Genomic DNA, 22296 nt, shown 5'->3' on the forward strand with positions numbered 1-22296 from the left:
AACCTAAAGAACATTCCAAGTCAAGAGAAAATCAAAATGACTTTATTTTATGACGTTATGAAAGTCAAAATGAAGATTTTTTGTTAGAAAATTTGGTTATTTATTTATCTTAACAATAAAAATAAAGTTACTTTGATTTTTTGTTGACTTTTGTGTTTCTTGTAAGAAACTTCCAAAGTGTAGAAACTTTGTATAATAATTTTTGTAAAAACGAAGATATCGGAGAACGATGAAAAATACGTGTTTCAATATTCAAAAGTTACTTTTTGGCATAGCTGTTTATTATTTATCATCCCCAGATACGCGAGGATAAGAGAAATGGATAATGACAAATGAAATTTCCACTTTTGTAGTCGTGAAGTTATTCATATAGTTTAACTTAAAATTATCAGCCTTTTGATTGCCATAAAAAAACTTTTCAAATAAGCCTTCGCTTTACTTCCATGCTATTTAGAATTTTCATCACCTCTTCCGCTCTCGCGCAGCTGAGAGTTGTGATCGATCAGCATCCATGCTAAAAAGCTGTTTTGAAATATCGGAATACATTATGTTTCTCCGTTTTCCGATATCTTCGTTTTTACAAAAATTAGTATTGGATATTCCACGTTTTTGGGAAATCCTGAATATCTCTTACAGTACATTTTATCCAAGGAACGTCTTTATAAGATATCCCTTGGAGGTTTGTGCTGTATGGGATTGTATTTGGATGATGTTTTCTTTAAATAAATAAGATATCGATAGCATTAACATAGCGTATTATGCTGTATATTTTCTGCTTTTGATATTTTATACATTGCTTTCTTCTCAGGATCTAAAAGCGTTCTATTATGGTAACAAGATTTCTGAATTACCTTCGAGAACATGATGTATTAATATATACTTACATTTTCATATGTATATCAATTGATACGATGATAGTGAACGTAAATCCCATTATAAGTAAATTGTGAATGTGCGCATCTTTGACATAAAAATTATCATTCTAAAAACCTATACGATCTTGTTTCCATAAAGGTTTATGAGGTCACTTCCTTATAATCTCTTAGACTTTCATGGTAAGTTGAAGTAGAGGCTGACTAGTTGTTGCCTTACATCGCTTCAATTTTCTTTTGTTCCCTAATGTAGCTCATTGAGTCTCCCTTGCGGTTTCCTACCCGGGGAATTTGATTGATTTGCTACGATTTCCACAGAATTCCAACCGGAGCCTGTTGATGCTCGGAAATACCTCCCCGAATAAGTATAAATGTTCAAGCACCAAAAGAGAGAAGATTAGTTTTTAGCGGTGAAAGTGCGTTATTACGATGATCGTTGTGATTGTGTCGTATTTTGCTTAAATTGCATTGGAAATGAGATACCTATCCGACGATTTCCATGATAATTACGAAGTCTCACGGTAACGAAAATCATAGGCAAAACTATTGTGGCAATTGTGGTGGCAAAAAGAAAGCAAAATTATGGAGAATAATTTCACATTTTCTATAATTCCGCGTTAATCGGAAGCTATTCCTTGAGCATTAATAGACTATAAATTGACTTCGGTTCGCGCAACTTTGCAAAATAAATAAAAAAGATTCTGCTTCTTGAGTATTATCCGCACATCAAAATTTTATGATATTATTAAGATATTATTAACGCATATTTATATTACTTTTTAACATTAGCTTTACGGGATTCCGTTAATTTGACAAGTTTTGAATTTCACGATCAAAATTATAGAAATTACCATTACTACTATTTCCTAGCAGCAATTTTTTCTGACTTTTATGAATGAAATGATATGAATATATATTTAAATTAATTTTCCCTCCTCAGTTTTTTAATTTTGAAATTCTGTATGCATAGCATTTACTTATTTCTTTACATATCCGTCAAATTAACGAGTGACGGCTCCCGTAAATTTAGAGTTAATAAAAAATTGTTGTTAAGATTAGTAAGTTTGTGCTAACATTATTAACATTACATTTTATCGTATATAGCTAGTTAATTAATATTTGGAATGCTTTAAAATTTATTTTTTAATAAACCAAATAAAAATTGATAATTAATATTAATAGATTATTGATAAAAATAGAAATTAGAAATAGAAAGAACAATAAAATTATTGTTCTTTCATACGTTAAGAGTAATAATTAAAAAATGGACTATCAAAACAAATGAAAAATTAATAAAAAGTATTTTTAATGCTTATGTATTATTTTAAATAGATTGGCTAATTTTATTGATTAAATCTCTTATATATTTTTTTTCTTTAAATTTTTTTCAATCTAACAGCTTAATTAACTAATTACTATCTATTTTTTATTTTTCTAAATATATTAATAAATGGAATATAAAGTTTTTTATTTTAGACTCAAAATAATTATTTTTTTTATTCTTTACATTAACTTTTTATATGTTACACAACGGTTGCTAACGCGAAATTACTGATTAAACATAATCATTTCTGATAACACAATTTCACACTATATGAGAAGGTAGTTATCGAAAGCCGAAATAGCTCAGTTGGGAGAGCGTTAGACTGAAGATCTAAATGTCCCTGGTTCGATCCCGGGTTTCGGCATCCTTTTTTCTTTTGTTAGATAAACCCATAAGGAATACAAAGAGAACCTGCTTTATCATCATTTCTTACGCGGTAGTTCGAAACGAGCCGAAATAGCTCAGTTGGGAGAGCGTTAGACTGAAGATCTAAATGTCCCTGGTTCGATCCCGGGTTTCGGCAAGTATATTTTTTTTTTAGATATAATTTACGTACAAAAGATGCACTCACAGACACTTTATTTTTATTGTGAAAAAAAATTGTCAGTAAAAAATATTTTATTTTATTCTATTTTTTAACATATATTTTTTTTTACTTATACTGAAAGCAACGAATGTTTCAATTAAATTACATTTTTTTTTAAACTCTGTAATTATGTTGTCTAAATATGGCGTTGGATTATCGAAGATGTCCGTGAAAGATTAGAAATCATATTATCAAGAAATAATTATAAATTTTTTTCCTACTTTTAATTAATTTATTTAACCTTTTAATAAAATATATCCTTAATATGCACTTAAATAACGGTTATTATTAAATTATTGCGTAAACGGATCAAAATCCTCTTGATTGTACATGTAGTTGTCGACCTAGCCGCAGGCTGCGATTGTATCATTCGCGTGAGTAAGAACGCGATTATATCGATAATAATAATTCTCGATGTAAAAGTTAGCGAGTGTAATTCATGATTCAACGACCTGTTCATTGAGTATAAACCGAGTTCGCGTATGTTTCGAGTAACTACATTACACGCACAAATTGCAATTATACACGTTCGTCGCACGCTTGTTCGTCGCGAGGCAAGATATTTGACACGGCTGACACATTATACATCGCAATCCATTGTACGTCAGAAGTATTAGCGTTAAACCTTTGGCGTTTAACGGATTATTTATTACAGAGTATTTCAAAATCGACGTCGCGCCTTTTTCAATCACGAATCTTTTGCTGACAACTTTTTCCTAATGAGAACGTTGAAATTATAGGTACTTCTTGATAGTCCTTCCTCTTTCGACATACGCAAATCACAAATAAATTGCAGTCTATTAAATATAAAATTTGAGATAATCTCTGAGATAATCTTAACGTTAAAGTAAATGTCTATTGCAAAATGTCGATGGGTGTGTCTATCAATCATTTTCGCGTTGAACCAGAACTCATATTATTTAATGCTATTGCATATTTATCGCGATTAATTATGTTTGCCCTAATTAATTCTAATTCGGCTCTCCGATTTGTCATCTATAAACCAACTTCCTACGCGCACGCGTTTTTCTTTTGAAATTTCAACGATGTGATTGCCTTCTCTTATCTACGTTTATTACCTCACCGACCGATATTGCCTGCGGAATTCCGAAATGTGCTGTGCTTCTGAAACAATTATCTCTTAATTAGATTTCTGCTCCGACAGCATGTATGTTTCATGGTGCTCTCCTACGCATCGATGCGCTATCTTCGTTTCCGTTCTGCTTAACATTTCTGTGCTCCATGGGGAAATACAGTAACCAATTCTTCTACATTAATAATTTATACATTTATGAGATTTTATTTCTTTTTATTGTACTTTTATTGTGCTTTTCAAAAATTTTTTTAAATAGCAACAGTTATATCATTTAACAGGCAATAGTCATATCTCACTCAATAACAGTTTGATGACTTCAGAGAGAAGGGTGAAAGTTGCGTTTGCGTTAAGAATGAGTATGTGAGATGAGATGAGATCCTTGAATAATCCAATCTTAGATAGTTTATAATTATATCATATATTAAATGTAAATTTATCAAGATTTAATTTTTGTTAGAATTTCGAGTGTTGATTTGGGGCGCCCAAAATGATTATGACAAATATGGTATCGCCTTCGACCATTATAGGCCTTCAATTCCTATTTCCTATTGGTTGTGTTCTTACATGTACAGTCTAAGATCCTTATTGTTTAATTTTTGTGTTGCTGAAGAAGGTCCTAACGTCCTGTACACAGTAGAAGAATAATAATCAATTTATTAGTTGCTATTATCTCATTTTGATTAGTTGTCCTTTTATTTGATTTGTTATTGTTCACTTAATAAATTATGCTCTGTTTACAGAGTCGTGATTGACGATCTATCAAACATGTTACGCCTCGTGAGCCTTCTATTTCTATGTAAGTATAATTCAAATTTTATTTTTATTTAACATCATAGAATAATTTTAAAAAAGTCAATTTAAATAAGTCACTTTTTAAAAAATTACTTTTTTTAAAAATGATTCTGAGGATAGAAATAATAGAAGTAATTATACAATAAAATAATAATAATAAAATAATGTAAAATAGAATTTTATTTATATATATATATATATATATATATAAAATATAATAATAATAAAATAAAGAAATTTCTACATCCATCGTGTATTACTAGAGTTTTAATAGGTTCAATTGAAAAATTATTATAGATTACACAAGAAAACATGATAAAAACATAATAGAATTCTCGTAGTCTATTGTAATTTTTAATGTATTTACAAATATCTGGATTATTTATTTAACAGAAAGGCGACGTGCGTATTGACATTAGTGAAAGCAGTAATGAAAAAAATTTGATCGATAAAAAAAGTATATTTCATAGTCATGTCCCTCGTGATTCGCGGACTTCGTTCTTCAACGAATCAATTCACCGGCGATGAATCGGCGGAATAAAAATTCCTCCTTTTGAGCTTGGACGCGTTGACGTCGTTCTCTTTTTGTCGTTCTTTGTCTTCCACGGTCTGGCATTTAAAGGATCGATGGGAATACGGGAATACAATCGGCGAAACGGCATTTACTGGCGCACCATTCTGATGGTCACCAGCCATCAGCAGTGGACAAACGATTAATCTTCACTGCGCCACCGCTGCGTGGGATTATTCAATATTTTTATTTATTATTTTCCCTTATCGCCGGTGTTCATCCGTGCTGCTAGCCGATAATTACGGACCAATCGCGTATCTATATCTCTGGCAGCGTGGGAGAGCCGTGGCATCCTGTCGTGCGCGGATAAAGTCAAGGATTCGCTTCCGCGGCGAAGGTGAATCCGACGTAGAATCGCTTGGTCCAGGATTTATGGCCGTTTACTCCACGCTTCTCTTCTGCATCGAGGAGCACGGCACAATCTGCGGTACAAGAAGATCGATGTTGTTGACTCACCGGTCATTCACGCAGCATTTGTCACGCGCTTGTCGTTGCCTCTCATCGCGGAAATATGGAAATTTTATTTTCCTTCACACGGAATTTGCGTAAAGAGGCTTTAGAGAAACAGCATGTTCAAGCCACTACTATTTACGTGTTCAGGGAAAATCATAAATAGTAATTGACTTATATATTTATTAATAAGTAATGTATCGATTTCTCGATTAGATTTTTATATAGTCTTGTTAGGAATACAATACATTTAATTATATTAATTATATTAATAATATATTTCTTAATAAAAAGCATTTGCATATTGATTGTTTATCAATTTTTCAAGGATTTGATATAAATCTGATTTTAATATAAATCTTAACTTAATTTATATGATACAGGCAGGAAATTTAATTTTATTGTTGATAATTAATAATTCTCTCAAATAATACTTAGTGATGCAAATATTCGTAAATAAACAGATTTTATGTAAAGAAGAAATAATTTATACTATTTATAATGATGGAGGACTGAATTCAGAAAAGTACAGGAAAATGTATAAATATGTTAATTAATGATTTTTGATGCTGATTAGAACTTTTTGAAAAATGTATCACGTTATTGTGTCGCAAATTCGTATTTATGTAGTAATAATTTATAGCATAATGAAGAGATATATTAGATTAACTGGAGGAGCTGAATAACGTTTGAGAAACCTCTCAACGTAGCGAAGTAGAAAAGTTCACGACTACTTCTTTGGAAACGCGCGATTCGATATCCGGGACTTAGTGCAAGTATGCGCGGAAAATTTTTCATCGCCATGAAAGTTCGTCGCTTACCTTCGCGAAACTTTGCACGTTTTCCACGATCTCGTAAAGAATTTCGTGGAGCAAGTTACGACTTTGTCCGTATCACTTTTTATCTATCTTTGTTACTCTGTCGCATCTATCTTTCTCTTTCTGCATTTTCCAATAATGTTCCGTATGACTTTGTATTCATCACTATTGAGTTTCTTCTTTGAGATTTCAGAATATTTGAAACCTATTGCCAGGATTGATCATAGTCAGATTATTAATTCTTTTTCCAAAAAAATTATTTTTTATTCACAATTAATATAGTTATTTCTTTGAGGCATTCACAAATAGTTTATTTCCAATATTATAGTTTGGAGCGATTCCTATGTAAAATTCATAGAATCGCCTTTAGTTACCTTCTATTATATTAAATCACCGTGCAAACTTCTAATATTGCTACGTCGAACAACGAAACGATGATGGTCCATTGACTTATGACTCGAGTTTTTACGCTTATGTAATGTGTCATAGGTATCACGCGCTTTCTCTCTCAACTATAAATTCTTTGATAAATTTTCTTGCAGCTCTTTGCGATCGAAAGTTATAACTCTTTGATGTGATTCCTGACAATTTTCAGAAGCATGTATTTATAATCAAAATTAATTTAAAATTTCTTAAAAGGTAATTTATATAATAAGAACTAATTCAATGATGGAAAACATGACTAAAATTGAATATTCTGTTCGGAGTTTCTTTCAGACCAAATAGTTTACTAAACTCAACTATTTTACATTTTTAATATAATAGCAACAAATATTTTTTAAACTTTCAAGTGTTATCTGAAACATTTAAGTTATAAAATATTCAATATTATTTATTATTATGTATAAAAAGAGTTATATTAATAGTTACATAAACTTTTTATTTTTCTTTTAATTATCAAAATTATGTTTTATATTTTTAAAAGTAATAATGTATATTTAAGTTTATATTTTTAATATGTTATTATGTATGTTTCCGTGTATAATGTCCTTGATATCCAACACGTATTCAATTATAATATAATAATTGTAAAATTATAATATAATGTGATAACTTTATTGTTGTTTTTCTTTTGATTGTCAAATTATGTTTTATATTTTTAATTTTATGTATATTCCGTGCAGAGAGAGAGAGAGAGAGAGAGAGAGAGAAAGAATTGAACTACTTATGAGCTAAAAGAAATTTGACGAGGTCAGTGTAATGTGTTTTCGATATTGATTTAGTTGCTTGTTTTACCGCGAATAGTATGCTGAATCGCAGCGGGAAAAAAAATTTCGACATGTACAATTCTACCATAAAACTCATGGGATTATACGGGCGCATCGACCGTGCGATTCTGCTAGCACGCTTGTCGTTGATAAAGCTTCTTTATTCAACAGCGAAAACAGCCTGAACGGTTACCGCCGCTGGCATATTTTCACAACATCGCGTTGTAACGAAAGCAGCTATACAAATATCCCAAATGGTTGCCCCATAGGACGACTATAGAACATCCGGATTAGGCGACCGCGCTTTGCTGACCTAATTTCCTGTAGAGCAAGACGCGTGATTATTTAATCCCAACTCTAATCCCCGTTTCCGACTTTCAGGTATCGCTGCTACGTACACACCTGGACAATGCGAGACAGAGGTGAGCGGTTTCAAGATTAAGAATAGCCTACTTCTAGTCTTAAGATGTACTATCTCACCGTTAAAGATTGAAATTGAAATTAATCTTCAATTAAATCTAGAATTAATTTTGTAACTAATTTTGATTCTCTCTACGTAACTTTCAATGCCACTGTTTAATTTTATAAAAATGTCATTTAATTTATCACTCAATGATAATTTCGGTACAATATCTCCGCGCGATTCTCTAAGTTTAATATTAAGTTCCTGACTTTCCCATAAAGTTGCCATGGATGATGAAGTTTTTATATCCATGAATTATCCTTCTCTCGGTGCTTTCGTGAATTCTCCAGGCGGCAAGCTGAGTCGGATAATTTAGAAACATCCTAGAATATTTATTACGGATTTTCTTAATTCTATAGAAGTATAAGTGAACGAACAATGCTATCGTAAATATTCAAGTGGCGCTAATCTGAGGACCGAGCGGCTCCAATCAGGCGACATTTTGAACGCCGAAGTTAATTAGCGGCTAAGTAATTAAAGTCCCCGCGGCCCTTATTTCAAGCAATGTAATTTAACTTTCGTAGAATTCCGCACGGACGTTGTACGCGCGACGGTTTATTGCGACGATTTACGGTTTGCTAGCAATCGATTCGAAAGAGGTAAAGCGCGCTTCGGGGCGCGACGCGAAATTTTCAACCGCGAGCGTGGAAACATGCGTTACGGACGCTCTTTTCTCATCCCTGCAGATGTAACGTGGATTTTAATTTACGGGAGCGCGAGATCTAATTACAGAGTTACCGAGTTACGCGCTCGCGCGTGAACGGATTCCCGTGAAAAATCGCTCGAGAAACGCTCTGAAATTACGATACACTCTCGCATTAGAGAGCGTCGCTTTAAAGTTGCCGTTAACATTGCTAATAAATGTCGACAATGGTCAATACTGTGATGCACCGTTTACTGGTTAACCGTGATTTACGCGACGCGTAAGTGTAGGTAACGACGACAAGCGCTCTTCTGCCCGCACTCTCTGCAGCGAAATTTAATCAAACTTTCGTTTCCCGGTGGGATGCGAGTTGCAGTATCGAATTTCATGTGCGGGATAACGCAGCGGCGAACGTTTGTTCGTATTTTGTGCGTCGTATCGTCTCGCGCACGCAAAATCAATAGCGTTTAATGCACTCGTCGCGCTCGTTCGAGCGTTCAAATGCATAAATTGATTTCCCTAATTATCAACACTTCACGTATGACGCATATAAAGAAAGAAATAAAATTTTATTTAATTGTGGCTGTTTTTTATTAGGATAATATCATCTAGATGTAACAGCTTACGGCTAAATCCTCAAATTCGCTTAATTTATTTTTTGCAAATTGCGGTTACGTCATTTGGAAAAAATATCGCAAATATTGAATTGAAGTGATAACTGGCCTCTCGGCTTTGTACATTTTCAATTAACTTTAAATTTAAAATAGTGTCTCTTTTCAACGATTTCACATTAACATTATCACGTGCAATCTTATCATGATGATTGGATTACGAGCGTCTAAAGATGCAAGTATACTGGAAGAAAAGAGCAAGCTGTAAGACGAGTTGAAAGTAGTGTATCTTCCAAGAGACCTGCGGAAACTCGTCACTGCGAGCGCTTTTCTGGAAGTAGTTCTACATTCTGAGAGCGTATTACGTTGCAGGCATCGCGAGATGTCGAGCATGCGAGACTGCCAGAGTTCCTCACGGAATTGGACCTGTCGAGTCTTGAGGCATCCGAAGAAGACGTCGAAGCACTGAAGAAAATCGTGAAAAGGCTGGCGCCCGAAAAGAACGGCGAGTACCAAGTTTACCAAGGTTCTCTCACAGAACTGTCCTACTAACCTCGAGACTACATCGCTAATCTCTTTTTCTTTTCTGACCTGACTAAAGCGACTCACTTTTTCTTCCATTGCCAGTCTTCTTCGGTAACGAGGACCTTCTCAAGGAGTGGCTCAAAGGAGCGGGTATTATTACTAAAACGTTTTTCTCCGTGTGCATGTCGTCTCTTTGATGTAACAACCGTTCTTATTCGTGTACTCTTTTATTATTGTTTGTAAAATAAACTGTTTAACATGGCGTTTAAATCCTTTGATAAAAACTGATTATCTAAAATTATCCTTTAAGGAATTGCGAAGTTCTTAAAAACTCTTATTTATGATTTCATTCCATGCTTATTAATTGCTTATTAATCCTAATGTTTTGAAATGAAATTGTTGATGGCCAAGAAAGCATAAATACGTATAAAAAAGTTTATGAATAAATATTTTTTGCTCGTATTTTTTGTCCCGGAATAAAAATAATATTTGCTTATTCCAACGTTGCACTCTCCAGCGCTTCACGTATTATCTTTTCCCATATATATATTTACATTGTGCACGTGTATATTTGTCTTTCGCATGTAGACATAACGTACAGTCATACGAATTCACTTCTACAAGTTGTGCATCTATGCACATATTTACCAGGAGCTTCTTCGGTAAATTTGGAACACTCCATACATAGTGATATCGTATTCGAGCAGAAGCGAAAATGAGAGCATCCGATGTCTGTAGATGTCTTTTCTCCAGCTGTCTTAGCGGTCAGATATTATGTAAGACTGTGTAAGCGAAAGTCATTGAGTGCGTGCGACTATCTCGAAGCGATCAGACTGCGTTTCTGCTTTCCCACGAGGTGCAATTTTTCGTTTTACGATGATTGTGCGCCGGCGCTTTGTGACTTTCCACTGAAGTGACAGACTTTCTACGGCACTTCTATTCTAGCCGACCTGTTATTCCCCTAAACGTGATGTAATTGCATTGTTACGTTTGGTAATTAAATTTTTGAAACGCGACGCGTTAATGCATACTGGCAGATAATCTATCGCTCGTTTATCATCTTGCGCACGAAGCGATATGATGGGGGATCTAAACGATCTTTGTCACTAATCTCGATAGTTATCGGTTCGCGGAATTCTTTATACGAAACGTTAATGGCACAGTTCGCATGACATTAATGGCATGATTCGCGAAAGCTCCAAGCGATTATGTTGGGATATTTATATTTTAGAAGCACGGTTGTGAAAAACGCGGGATGAACATCGATAATGCCGCGTTGATATAACAAGAATTATAAAATTTAATAACAGTCCACTTTGTACTTAGGCGTGACGGGACAGCCCGGAGTGGATTATCCAGCCCTCACGTCGATTCCAACCACTTCATTCAGCTGTCGCGGTCTGAGAGGGGGATATTACGCGGATTTAGAGACAAATTGCCAAGTAGGTGACATCGATATTACGTACGACACGACGGCTCGATTCGAGCAAAAGTTGGACCAAACACGGATTGATGCTCAATCCGGCGATTGTTAAATAGTTACGGATTATAGAAATTCGAACATTTTTAGAATGTCTATAAAAAATATGAATATACATGCCGAATAAAAAAGTTTAGAAAATAAGAGAAAATGAAGAACGAAATGAATGATCTTTTTGAAAATATTTTTTCATTTTACCTTGAATTTTTATATAATTTATGTGCACAAAATTACCTTTGAAAAAATAATCATATTCATAATAACGGTATTTGTATCGTTATACCAGTAATATTTCTGCAGAGACTTTCCGTTAATGAAGCATTTGTCATCGAAGTTGAATATATTTTCAGGTATTCCACATCTGCGACAATGGACGTAAGATCTCGTTTCTGTGTCCCAACGGCACGATCTTCCAACAATCGCAACTTATATGCGACTGGTGGTTCAAAGTGGACTGCAGCAAGTCCACAGAGTTGTACGAGCAGAGTGTCGAGCAACTGGCCGAGGAAGAGAAGAAACGTGCGGAAGCGAGAAAGATGAAATCCGAGTTTCATCGCGAAGCGGAGGAACAAAATAATGCGGATTATTACGATAACGTCGACTACGATGGCAGACAAAATGGTAGAATGAATCCGTACGGATCCACCGACAAGCAGAATCAGATTTCGGAGACAAGACAGAATGAACCAAAGTCTAATCAACACTTCGGACCGAACAACGTTTTCGAGAATACCCGTAGTTCTGGTCGATTCCAAGAGAACAATGCGAACGCATTACGAACTAACGAGAAAACGAGTCAGATGCCCGATAATTACGACCAGCCGTCGAAACAGCGACAATATCATGATAGCGGATCGAATTATCAGGCGGTCAATAGACAGAGAAATCAATTGGATACTCAGAATAGCAAATTCAATTACGAGCACAACAATAAGTTCCAGGATAGTCGGCAGAATTATCAGTCAAATCAGAATACGCCGCGCAGCAACGACAAGCCAGCGTTCAATCCGAAATCGCGAACTTCGACGCGAAACAATCTGTTCGGTTCCAACCAATCACAAAAAGCTACACCGACGTACATGGAGACGACAACCTTCAGAACTACAACTGCGGCGCCTCCGAAGGAATACCAGCAGTTTGCGGAAAGCGCCGCATTTGTGTCCAACCGGGGACATCGCTTCAACTCGGGCAAATCCGAGAACACTCGACAGTATTATTACCATTCATACGATTACCGAGATCATACCACTACTGCTAGCTACAGCGATCACGAGACGACCACCTTAACGCCACAGAGGAACAGAGAGAGTGAGACGGTATCCTTCACACCCAAGACGGGTGCTCCGCCATACCCCGGTCCCACATACACTCCTATCTATAAGCCTAGGACAACGACGTTGCCACCTTATGAAACAACATTACAGTACACGCCGACCACCGAAACGTCGCACTATAGCACTCCTTACTATAGGCAAGATGATGTTCCAGAAACTACTTACACTAATGCTGACACCACGACGGTGACATCGTTTCCCTCCGCAGAGGAATTCCCAACTATGTCTAGCTCGCGAACTTCTCCTGCTGTAGGAAGAATACCACCAGCCTCCGGGAATTATCAAAATCAACAGTATATTGATAACAGGGTAACTGAACAGAGAGACACTGATACTTCTTTCGCGACTACGCGTCCATACGTGAATACAGAAAGCTATCGGCACAACTCTGCTAACGTCACTTCAATCGTCAGTCAAGATGCATTTCCCACGACCAATGTGCCATGTTACGATGAGTGTCATGGGCAAACCTACCGCGCCAATTATCAAAACGAGAATAGTATCACGAATATCGAAAACAAAGGTACGACGGGAGATCCTTGGCGTGCGACTTTGCAAAGCTTCCATCAGAATTCAATCAGCTCGACCGAGAAGCCGTGGAGAAGCACCAATGGTTATCAGCAGAGCGGATCTACTAGTAAGACTTTAAGTCCTTATGACACCAGTTTTACCTACAAACAAGGGAAAGTGTTGTCCACTTTAGGCCCATACGTACCTTTCACTAAAAACTACGTTTACTCTACGATGACTACTACACCGACGCCGAAACCACCGACCACTATGCCGACATACAGTTCCACTCTGACAAATTATCGCATCACGGCCAGCAATCTGATACCCAAGGTGAAATCGTCGCCTCCGGCAACGAGCAAGCCCAAAGACAGAGCGACTTATTTACCTGAGGTTGGCAGCAAACCACCACCGACTTTAGAAGATAGACCTTACGCTGAACGGGAACACGCGCTCAGCATGTTGCACTCTCTTCAAGGTTTAGAAAATAATGGGGAAAATCTAAGTGAAATCGCGAAGGATGGAAATAGTCGAAATGGACCCTCTGCTCCCGGTCCATCCACTTTGCATTCGTTAGCTCTATACTTTGCCACAGCTGGCGACAATCTCGACTCCAATGAGACTATCGAATCTACCGCAAGTGCCGAGGAAGCCGAGAGTAGAGAAGGCAATTACTCGCATAATGTGTCTGTCGAATTACCGACCAGCATTCTCACACAACACACCATCTCGTCGTACGTTGAGTTGTTCAATCTAAATAATGCGCTCGAAGGAAACGCCACAATGACTGAATTTACGTCGGAAGCCGAGGATCTTGATGGCGAGATAAATGACGATCTAGAGATCGAACAGAGCGAGGGTCCAGTGAACGGCGCGAAGAGATCGAATAACACGAAGCTGCGCGAACTGGCTCAGGTCTTTACTCATGCTCTATCGGCATATCTACAGGATCCGGAAACCTTTAAGAAGGTGCTCACAGAGATCAGGCCCACGCAACCCCCGACGACGACCACCGATGATGATCAGTTTGAAATGACGACAATGTATTCAACTACTGCGGAAGAGTATGCATCAGTGACTAAGGAGAAGGATGAAGTCCTGGATTTTTCGGACGATACCGACGTTACCAGAAGGCGTAAACCAACCACCATATTCCCCACTACCTTACAACCACCTATCACCACCGATAGATCGTATTCGACTTACTACACGACGCCGTATGATGAATATACAACTTTAGAGAGCCAGACGCGAAGGCCAATTTACTATCCAAGTTCGACGTTGTTACCGCCCAGTGCTTCATCACACGATTCGAGAGATTATGTCGAATCATCAACACAGGGTGGTAATACGTTTGCCTTCGAAGTGAATCGCGTTTTTACTACTACTATGAATGATATTCAAAATTACGATAGCGATACGAGGGATACGACAGATTTGTCATCGGTCTACGACAATTATTTCCCATTGGACGAGTACGAAAATAGAAATAAGATCGGTGGCTTTCAAAATAACACGGCAAGGACCTTCCAACCTTATGGTAAAAATGTCAAACCGATTGGCGCTACACCTATAAGCAATTACGTGGCGTCGTCGACGATGGCATCTTTTGTGAATTCTGGGAAAGGAACGACTTCATCTAGCAGGGGTAGAGGCTCGGCCGGTGATAAACCCATTCAAAATCTCACACCGCCTCCTTATCATCACCATTTCGGTAATGTGAAGAGTTTCACCGCGTCAAATAGCATTCTGCCGAATCAGGTGGTGCGCTCAACGACGCCTCTATCGAGAAGCAAACCCTCCTATCAGACCGTCAGCACCACCGTTCAACCATTCAGGATACGTTACTACGAATCAACGACAGCGCCGTCCGAATCTCTTGCCACAGCTCGCAGTTCGTACGCGAAGTTCAGAAACAATTACAAGTTGGAAAGTAATCACAGAGAAGGTACTCGCAAGCCTTTAGCGACAACGACGGCAACGACAATTCGGAACAACATGGAGACACTAGATCCCATTACTGCGACCATCAACGACGCTACTCCATATACTGCTACTGTTATTCGCGCTACTAATAATCCGACGGATGCCTCGACCACGAGACATTCCAACCTACTGAATGATGATCATTGGACTTCTTCGCCTATGGTCACTCAGCTCTGGGAAACAACGGTGTTCGTAGATCCTCAACATATTAATCACGGTCTACAATCGAACGTTGGCACTACTCAGTTGCCTGACACAACTGATAATGCTATTAGTGAAGAATCAGAATCCACTGCGAGTACTGCAAGATCGTCGAAATTGTCCTCTGTAGATCCCGACGTAACAACGGAATCACGAACAACCAGCACACCGAGTCCTTGGCAATGGGCGACGAGCGACAACGATCCACCCGTAACGTTTACTCTGTTACCGACAACCTTTACCGCAGAAAACACGGCGACGCCAACTCCAATTATCACGACGCGATCGAGCATAACGACCACGATTACTTCCTCGGTGACATCAACCAATGCCGTCTCCCGGGACAATTTGGCATCCACTTTGCTGCCACTTGCGCACGGCAATGCGTTGAATGCCACCGAAAGCGAAGTGATCAAGGCGCACGAGATGTTCGGTAACTTGAACGAGACGAGCTCGAACACACTGATGCGAGTGATGAAACAGGCTGATAACAATGCAACGGTAAGACAATTAGTTTTATTGCTGATAAGCCATTGCAATGGTCCCAGAAATAAGACGATGGAACAGGAAAAGGAACAATTGTTGGATGCACTTCTGAGAATGCCCGTTAATGAATTCAGTTCGGAAGAATCGCGAGAAATCATCGCTGGCATCAACAGACTTAATTTTTCGATTCGTACGTATTACACTATTTAATAATTATAATATCTATTTATAGAATGTTTTATGAAAATATTTTATCTTCGAATATCGCATTAAAAGAATGCTTTATTTGAATAAATAGCTAATAAATAAGAATAACGAATATATTTATTATCGTCGACAATTAATTTTAATTGTGTAACAATTGTAAACAAATATTGTGTAATAATTGTAAACAAATATTATACACAAATATAATATTTATAACATACATATCTATATTGAATGTAGGCTAATATATTTAGCGAATGTGTGCAAGCGAATGTTGGCATATATCATTTAGCTATATCGTTTGGAGGAGCTTTAATAAAATTAATCTTATTATTAATCGCTTTAACGCAGAAAAGACATAAAAATACAATCTTCTAAAAAGATAAAAAAAGGCAAAGTTTCTTGTTTGTGATACGATTTAAAAAATAGTGTGTGAATTAAAAAAGCAAGATCAACAGCAAATTTTTTAAGCTATTGGTCTTGCTTTCTTAATTCACATATTATTTTTTTAAATGCTTTGCTTAAAATACATGATTTTATTACAAAAGACATTATTTATTTTTCCAGTAAAATTCTGTTTCTTTAATATGATATTTCTTATTTTTAATATTGCTTATTTTAAAAATACAACATTGCCCATTTTACACAAAAAATGGTATATGTTTCTTTAGCTAATAGTTTATTAGAGACACAAAACAGATTAATTTTTTATTTATTGCTTTACAGCTAAACCACGATCGGTTGTTTTATTGAATTCCACGACGATAAGGACTCCTCGAGCATCGTCTACGAGACCCACGCCATCTTCACCATCTGTCACAACATTCCGCAGTAGGACGGGACGAAAATTCCGTACGACCACTGAGAGTGCCAAAGCTTTTGCTAGAAGATCAGATGACGCTGTCTTGGAGACGAATAATTCTTTGTCGGAGGCTACCGCTTCTGACAGCCGAGCTCTCGAACTTCTCAGGTCGCTTTACACGGTAGCCGCTAAATGGGGCTGAGAAGCCGCACAATCGACGACCGATCGGAACTACGCGCGCGTCGGAAGACTCGCGAGATGAAGATCTCGCTGGAGTATCAGAAGACGTCCACCTGTCAATACATCGGAGTAGATCGTTGCTGTCATCCATCATTGTGTCACTCCGTCTAGCCTAAATTCGAGGATTCAAGCTCCGAACGGTGAATCGGTTTTGATCTTGGCCCATGAATCGATGTCCATGAATAAACAGAATAAACCTGCTCTGCGTTTCTTCAGGAGAGATACGGAACTTCTTATCAAATATTCTCATTAGAAGTCAACAACATTAAATTATTATTAATTCTAGAATTCCTATTGAATTTGGCTGCTATATTAATACATTTGCATGCAATAATCGGAAAATTAGATTTCGAGTCGAAGATTGGCTTCTTCGAACTTAGATCGATAACGCTGCTGCAAAGTTTGATTTAACTTAGGGCCGAGATTGACACCTGCGCTTGCGGATATTAAACAGATTGTGTAACGATCGATTTCGGACATGTAAATCTGAGCTGCGGCTGCTTGATATCCGCGACCGAGCATAACTCGTATCGGTTAATATGCGGAGTCCCGATCGATCATCGATCGATAAGATCGCAATATAATAATTAACCGGCTGTAGTCCGACGTTAAGATTATGTATTGCTCGCCGTCCTTTTTATTAAGAATAAAACATCGATCGCCTCGTAACATCGGCAACTATTACTTGAAGAAAAAAAAAACGCCTGCCATACTTCGTCCCTCCTGTTCATTGACTTGCGTGAACGCTACACTCAACTTAACTCTCTCCTATCTATAATCAAAGAAGTTCGCACATATTAACAAGGTAATTTTATATGCGTTTCACTTGTGTTTATCATGCAATGATATAATAACAAAGTTTCTCTAAATGCTTCTTCTTTATGTAATTTTATGAATTATTAACTGACTATAATCGTGTTACATAGCATAATCTTGTGCTATGCTAGATGCTGTCCATATGTAGTATCTGTGTTTAGAAAAATTCATTTTATTATTGGAAAATAATTTGATAAACAATTTTTAATGTTTTGATTTTGAAATCTTCTGAATGTAGTTAGAATATAGATACGACTACGTATTTGAAATGAGAAGCGAATTTTAATTATTGATATATAGAATATGAGGGATCTTCTTTATTACATTAATTTTTTGTATTCCTATAATAGTATATGTACTTGTGTAAAACAATGATTGTCTTGCATGCCGATGTAAAAAGGGGGTAAACATTTTGATACGTTCGCGCTCATCTTGTGTTGCCAGGTACATCGTTAAATTGCAACTCGTTTTCGTTAAATTGCATGCGAAATTGACAGAATGTGATGGCACATGGTGAATTGCACCGTGTATACTTATGGTTATCCATTCTGGTTGGACTCTACGTGACACAATTTTAATCCTTTCTTTACGTATCTTCCCCCAACGAGATCACTATTATCCTTTTTTGAAATAATTTCCGAGCGATATTAATTTTTACCGGCAGCATTTAATTAATACTCGGCGGAAACGTACGTATTTCCGTTCCAGCCGAAAACTATTCAGTATTAAAAAAAGACTCCCTAGAAGGGATCCGCTCAGCTTTCCGGCGGATCATGCGAAATTATTTATTTGTTTTCGCTATGTTGCGATTCCTACGTACCTACGGCTAACAGTAAGTTACTTATATCTTGAAATTACGGTGTTGGTAACATTCTCTTTCATTTGGGCAGTTTCGAGGTCGGCGATGCGCTTCCGTTGCGATCCCGAAACGTCCAAATGGGGTTTCTAGGTCATTATTTAAGTACGCGAGTTAGCGTGTAGTTGTGTATCTACTTTATGTAATATATCTTTGTACAGTATGTGAATAAATATATACAGGGTTTTGTTTAGCTACGTTCTTCCTGTTACGTATACGTTCCTTATAATACTTTGATGGATGCTTCAATTTTTTAATAATACTTTTCATGCTAAAATACTATTCGGACGCATATTTAGTATTTTATTACCAGTGTTGTTTAAAAAAAGACACATATGTTGCATTTGTTGCATTTATGTATTCTAAATTATTAAATATTAAATAACTTACGTTTGTATCTTAGTTTAATGATACTTGGAAAAAATGTAGATATATATTATAAGATTTAATTTTGAGATTACAATATGATTGAATATTTTAATGTTACATAGATAATGTATCATAGATTATTTGTACAAAATAATATCATATTATTAAATTAATAACAGGTATAATTAGTAAATTTATAATATTTTCTATTTTTAAGAATTTCAATAATTTTACTGGATAATTCGTCATGTATATGAATATTTACTTTTGCTGAAAAAGGAATGTTTCATCGTTATTATCATCGAAAGTAGGACGCGAACTATTAATTTTTAAAGAAATCATTTACGCTTGATATATATATAGATTGCTACAAATTTTTGCGACAACATGTCAATAACTTACGCAGAGTAATGAGCATCATTAATGTTTTGGAGGGGGGGGGTCCCTCCGAAAAACGAACATGGGTAAATGGCTACGGTCGTCAATGATTGCACAAACACCTAGAAAATAGAAGGGTTTCCCTTTTTGTCTCCCTTGTTCCGAATATACTTCAATATCCGGCGATCCGTACGCATACACATAGATTATTTCTACAAAATAATATCATATTATTAAATTAATAACAGGTATAATTAGTAAATTTACAATATTTTCTATTTTTAGCATTTTTACGTTTTCGTGAATGTACATATTCTGGAATCCCCCTCCCCCCCCCTCCTCGCAGTTCGCGAGTATACGAATGCCACGATTTAAAAATAAAATTAATGCGCATTTTGTAATCGACAGATACAGTAATACATACAGGACTTAACGGTGTCATAAAAGAATAGCGACGAGATTTCGCATCATAAAACGCCCGAGAGAATACGCATACAATTTCAATTGACCTAATGAAGAAACATGAGAGAAGATCGCTCTCATCAGGTCGGAGCCATTGCACAAATGGTTGATTAATATTTCTAAGGACGCTTATCGTAGCCAGATCGTAAGCGTCATAATCAGAATGCTGGATCTTCTATTTACATGGAACATTACAAAACTATTCTACAAGGACGACACTTTTTCGCGTCGTGTTTGATCGCTCGATCGTCCCATTTGCTATTGCCAGAAGCGCAAAACTTTTAGGAAAAAATATAATGGAAGTGTAGATAACTGAATAAAAATATTTCTGGAAATATTTTCTTCGCATGACTGAACGTTAAACTTTATTTTTCCTGGTTTATTTTCGCAGCGTAGCTACGAAGTTTTTTTAGTAATCTACAAATGATATATCGACAGCAAATATTTTTTTCCAAAATATTTGCAATTTTAGTTTTTAAATTAAAATGCAAACGTAAATCAATATGAAGGAACTATATCTAAGTTGGCCAACTTTTCAGGCATGGAATCTTTCGGATTCAGATACCCCGTGGCGCAACACTTTTACCTTCGCTACAATGCGAATGGACATCCGCCTTCAGCAAGACCGAGATCGATTCGCCGCCTCGACGCAACATATTCAAATTAATGTCCGGAGATCGGTATCCGAATAAAGAGTTACAAGAGGCAGGAAGAAGATCGTTACTCCTTCATCTTGCTTTTTCCGCAAATGTAAATGAACCTATCTGATAATTATACTTAAACAGACATCATATTCACTCACGTAAGTGTTTAACACGATGTAAAGCTGTACAGCTTTGGATATCGTAGATACTATTTACTTTATTATTTATCTCACATTTATTGTGTTTTGTTTTACTTTTCCAAAAATCTTTTTTTTTTTCATTTTTTTTAAAGATAATACATTATGATATGTTACATTACCAAGAGATTTATTTACTTAACTACAGCTTGTCTCAAGATTATCTTTAAAAATCTTAGTTAGGGCTAGACAGTTGCAAATGCACTTAAAATAATGCTGCAAGGGACGTGCGTTTAGATATTATCGCGCAAGATCCAAGTATTAAGTAATATTACTCATTATCAGTATAGTAATTTAACATACTGGACGATAATATCGCAAATCTCAACGTCTAACTGCAGTAAATCGTAAGTTGATTCTCTGTGACACTGCGAGAAAAAACTCCATATAAAATGAATAAAACTGGATCGATATATAATCTCTGAGTTTGTCATGCGACAGATTTGGAAATCCATCTGGGTAGAGAAGGCCAAGATTATTTATTTCTCTTGGAATAATATTGACTCGTGTCTACATTATACGCTGACTTAGTCCTTTTCTGAACAAAGTTAAAACTTGCGTAAACATTTCGCTGAGTGACAAATATGCAATATGCTTTTGTTAAACTTAAATATTGTTTAATTTTTTTTTTCATAGAAATTACTATTAATTTTTAGAAATATCATTTTATTATTTGATATTTTTTTTTTTGAGACCTAAATTTTTCGATGGAATTCTTTTGTATTCTTGTTTAGCATTGTTATGCGTTAATTGGTATCAAAACCAGAAAGCTATTGAAAGAGAAAATATTTAAAAAATCCTACATTGTTTATAAAAATGTAAATCATACGTTTTGGATATCGGACAAAGATGATATAAAAAAGTTTATCCATTCCTCAAAGCTGTTCTTTAAGCCTCTTTGCTGACAAAGATTTAAATAAATCTCGGCAGTTTTTTTTTTTCGACATTTGAACGAGTTATAGATGATTTCCATTGTACAGCTCGGGACATCTAGAATCGAGGCCGGTCCGATTCCGAACGTGGATCCCCTGTCTGTACAATTATCTTCGCGCTCTACTGGTGAGGCGGTAAAAGGTCGCGGTTGATGCAATCGGCCACGATATACTCTGCAGAGTACGTAGTTAGATTACGGCGTGTTGGCCAATTGCCAGAGCTCAATTAAGGCTTTTTAGTTTTACGAGCGCTTATCGCCCCCTCATAACGTCAAGTAGCGTGTGGATTATTGTTTAAATATGGACCGTTGACTCGATCGCGCGCGCACGTGCATTAAATGCTCTATCAATGTACTCATGTAAACGCACATATTTACATGACTAAACGTATGAGAAACGTCGACAATTACGATGATTTACCGTACGTTCCACAGAGA

At 36.3% G+C, this 22296-nt stretch overlaps 1 protein-coding gene and 2 non-coding genes across 4 annotated transcripts in view; all 3 read left to right on the forward strand.

Annotated features, from left to right (window-relative positions):
- Positions 1-19070, forward strand: part of thw (chitin-binding domain protein thawb) — a 57288-nt gene extending 38218 nt beyond the window's left edge. For both annotated transcript variants that reach the window (XM_087414495.1, XM_011054453.2), the window contains 7 exons: positions 4619-4674; positions 8099-8139; positions 9807-9960; positions 10062-10109; positions 11286-11401; positions 11790-16146; positions 16890-19070. In XM_087414495.1, coding sequence (XP_087270621.1) covers positions 4644-4674; positions 8099-8139; positions 9807-9960; positions 10062-10109; positions 11286-11401; positions 11790-16146; positions 16890-17167 — 5025 coding nt within the window. In that variant the 5' untranslated portion in view covers positions 4619-4643 and the 3' untranslated portion in view covers positions 17168-19070. The remainder of the gene's footprint in view (positions 1-4618; positions 4675-8098; positions 8140-9806; positions 9961-10061; positions 10110-11285; positions 11402-11789; positions 16147-16889) is intronic.
- On the forward strand, positions 2488-2560 carry TRNAF-GAA (transfer RNA phenylalanine (anticodon GAA)). Its single transcript has one exon. It is a non-coding gene; the product is annotated as a tRNA-Phe (tRNA).
- TRNAF-GAA (transfer RNA phenylalanine (anticodon GAA)) lies at positions 2647-2719 on the forward strand. Its single transcript has one exon. It is a non-coding gene; the product is annotated as a tRNA-Phe (tRNA).
- Positions 19071-22296: the final 3226 nt, after the last annotated feature.

Source organism: Acromyrmex echinatior, chromosome 16 (genome assembly GCF_024713525.1).
Source record: "Acromyrmex echinatior isolate Ae372 chromosome 16, ASM2471352v2, whole genome shotgun sequence".
Lineage (NCBI taxonomy): Eukaryota > Metazoa > Arthropoda > Insecta > Hymenoptera > Formicidae > Acromyrmex > Acromyrmex echinatior.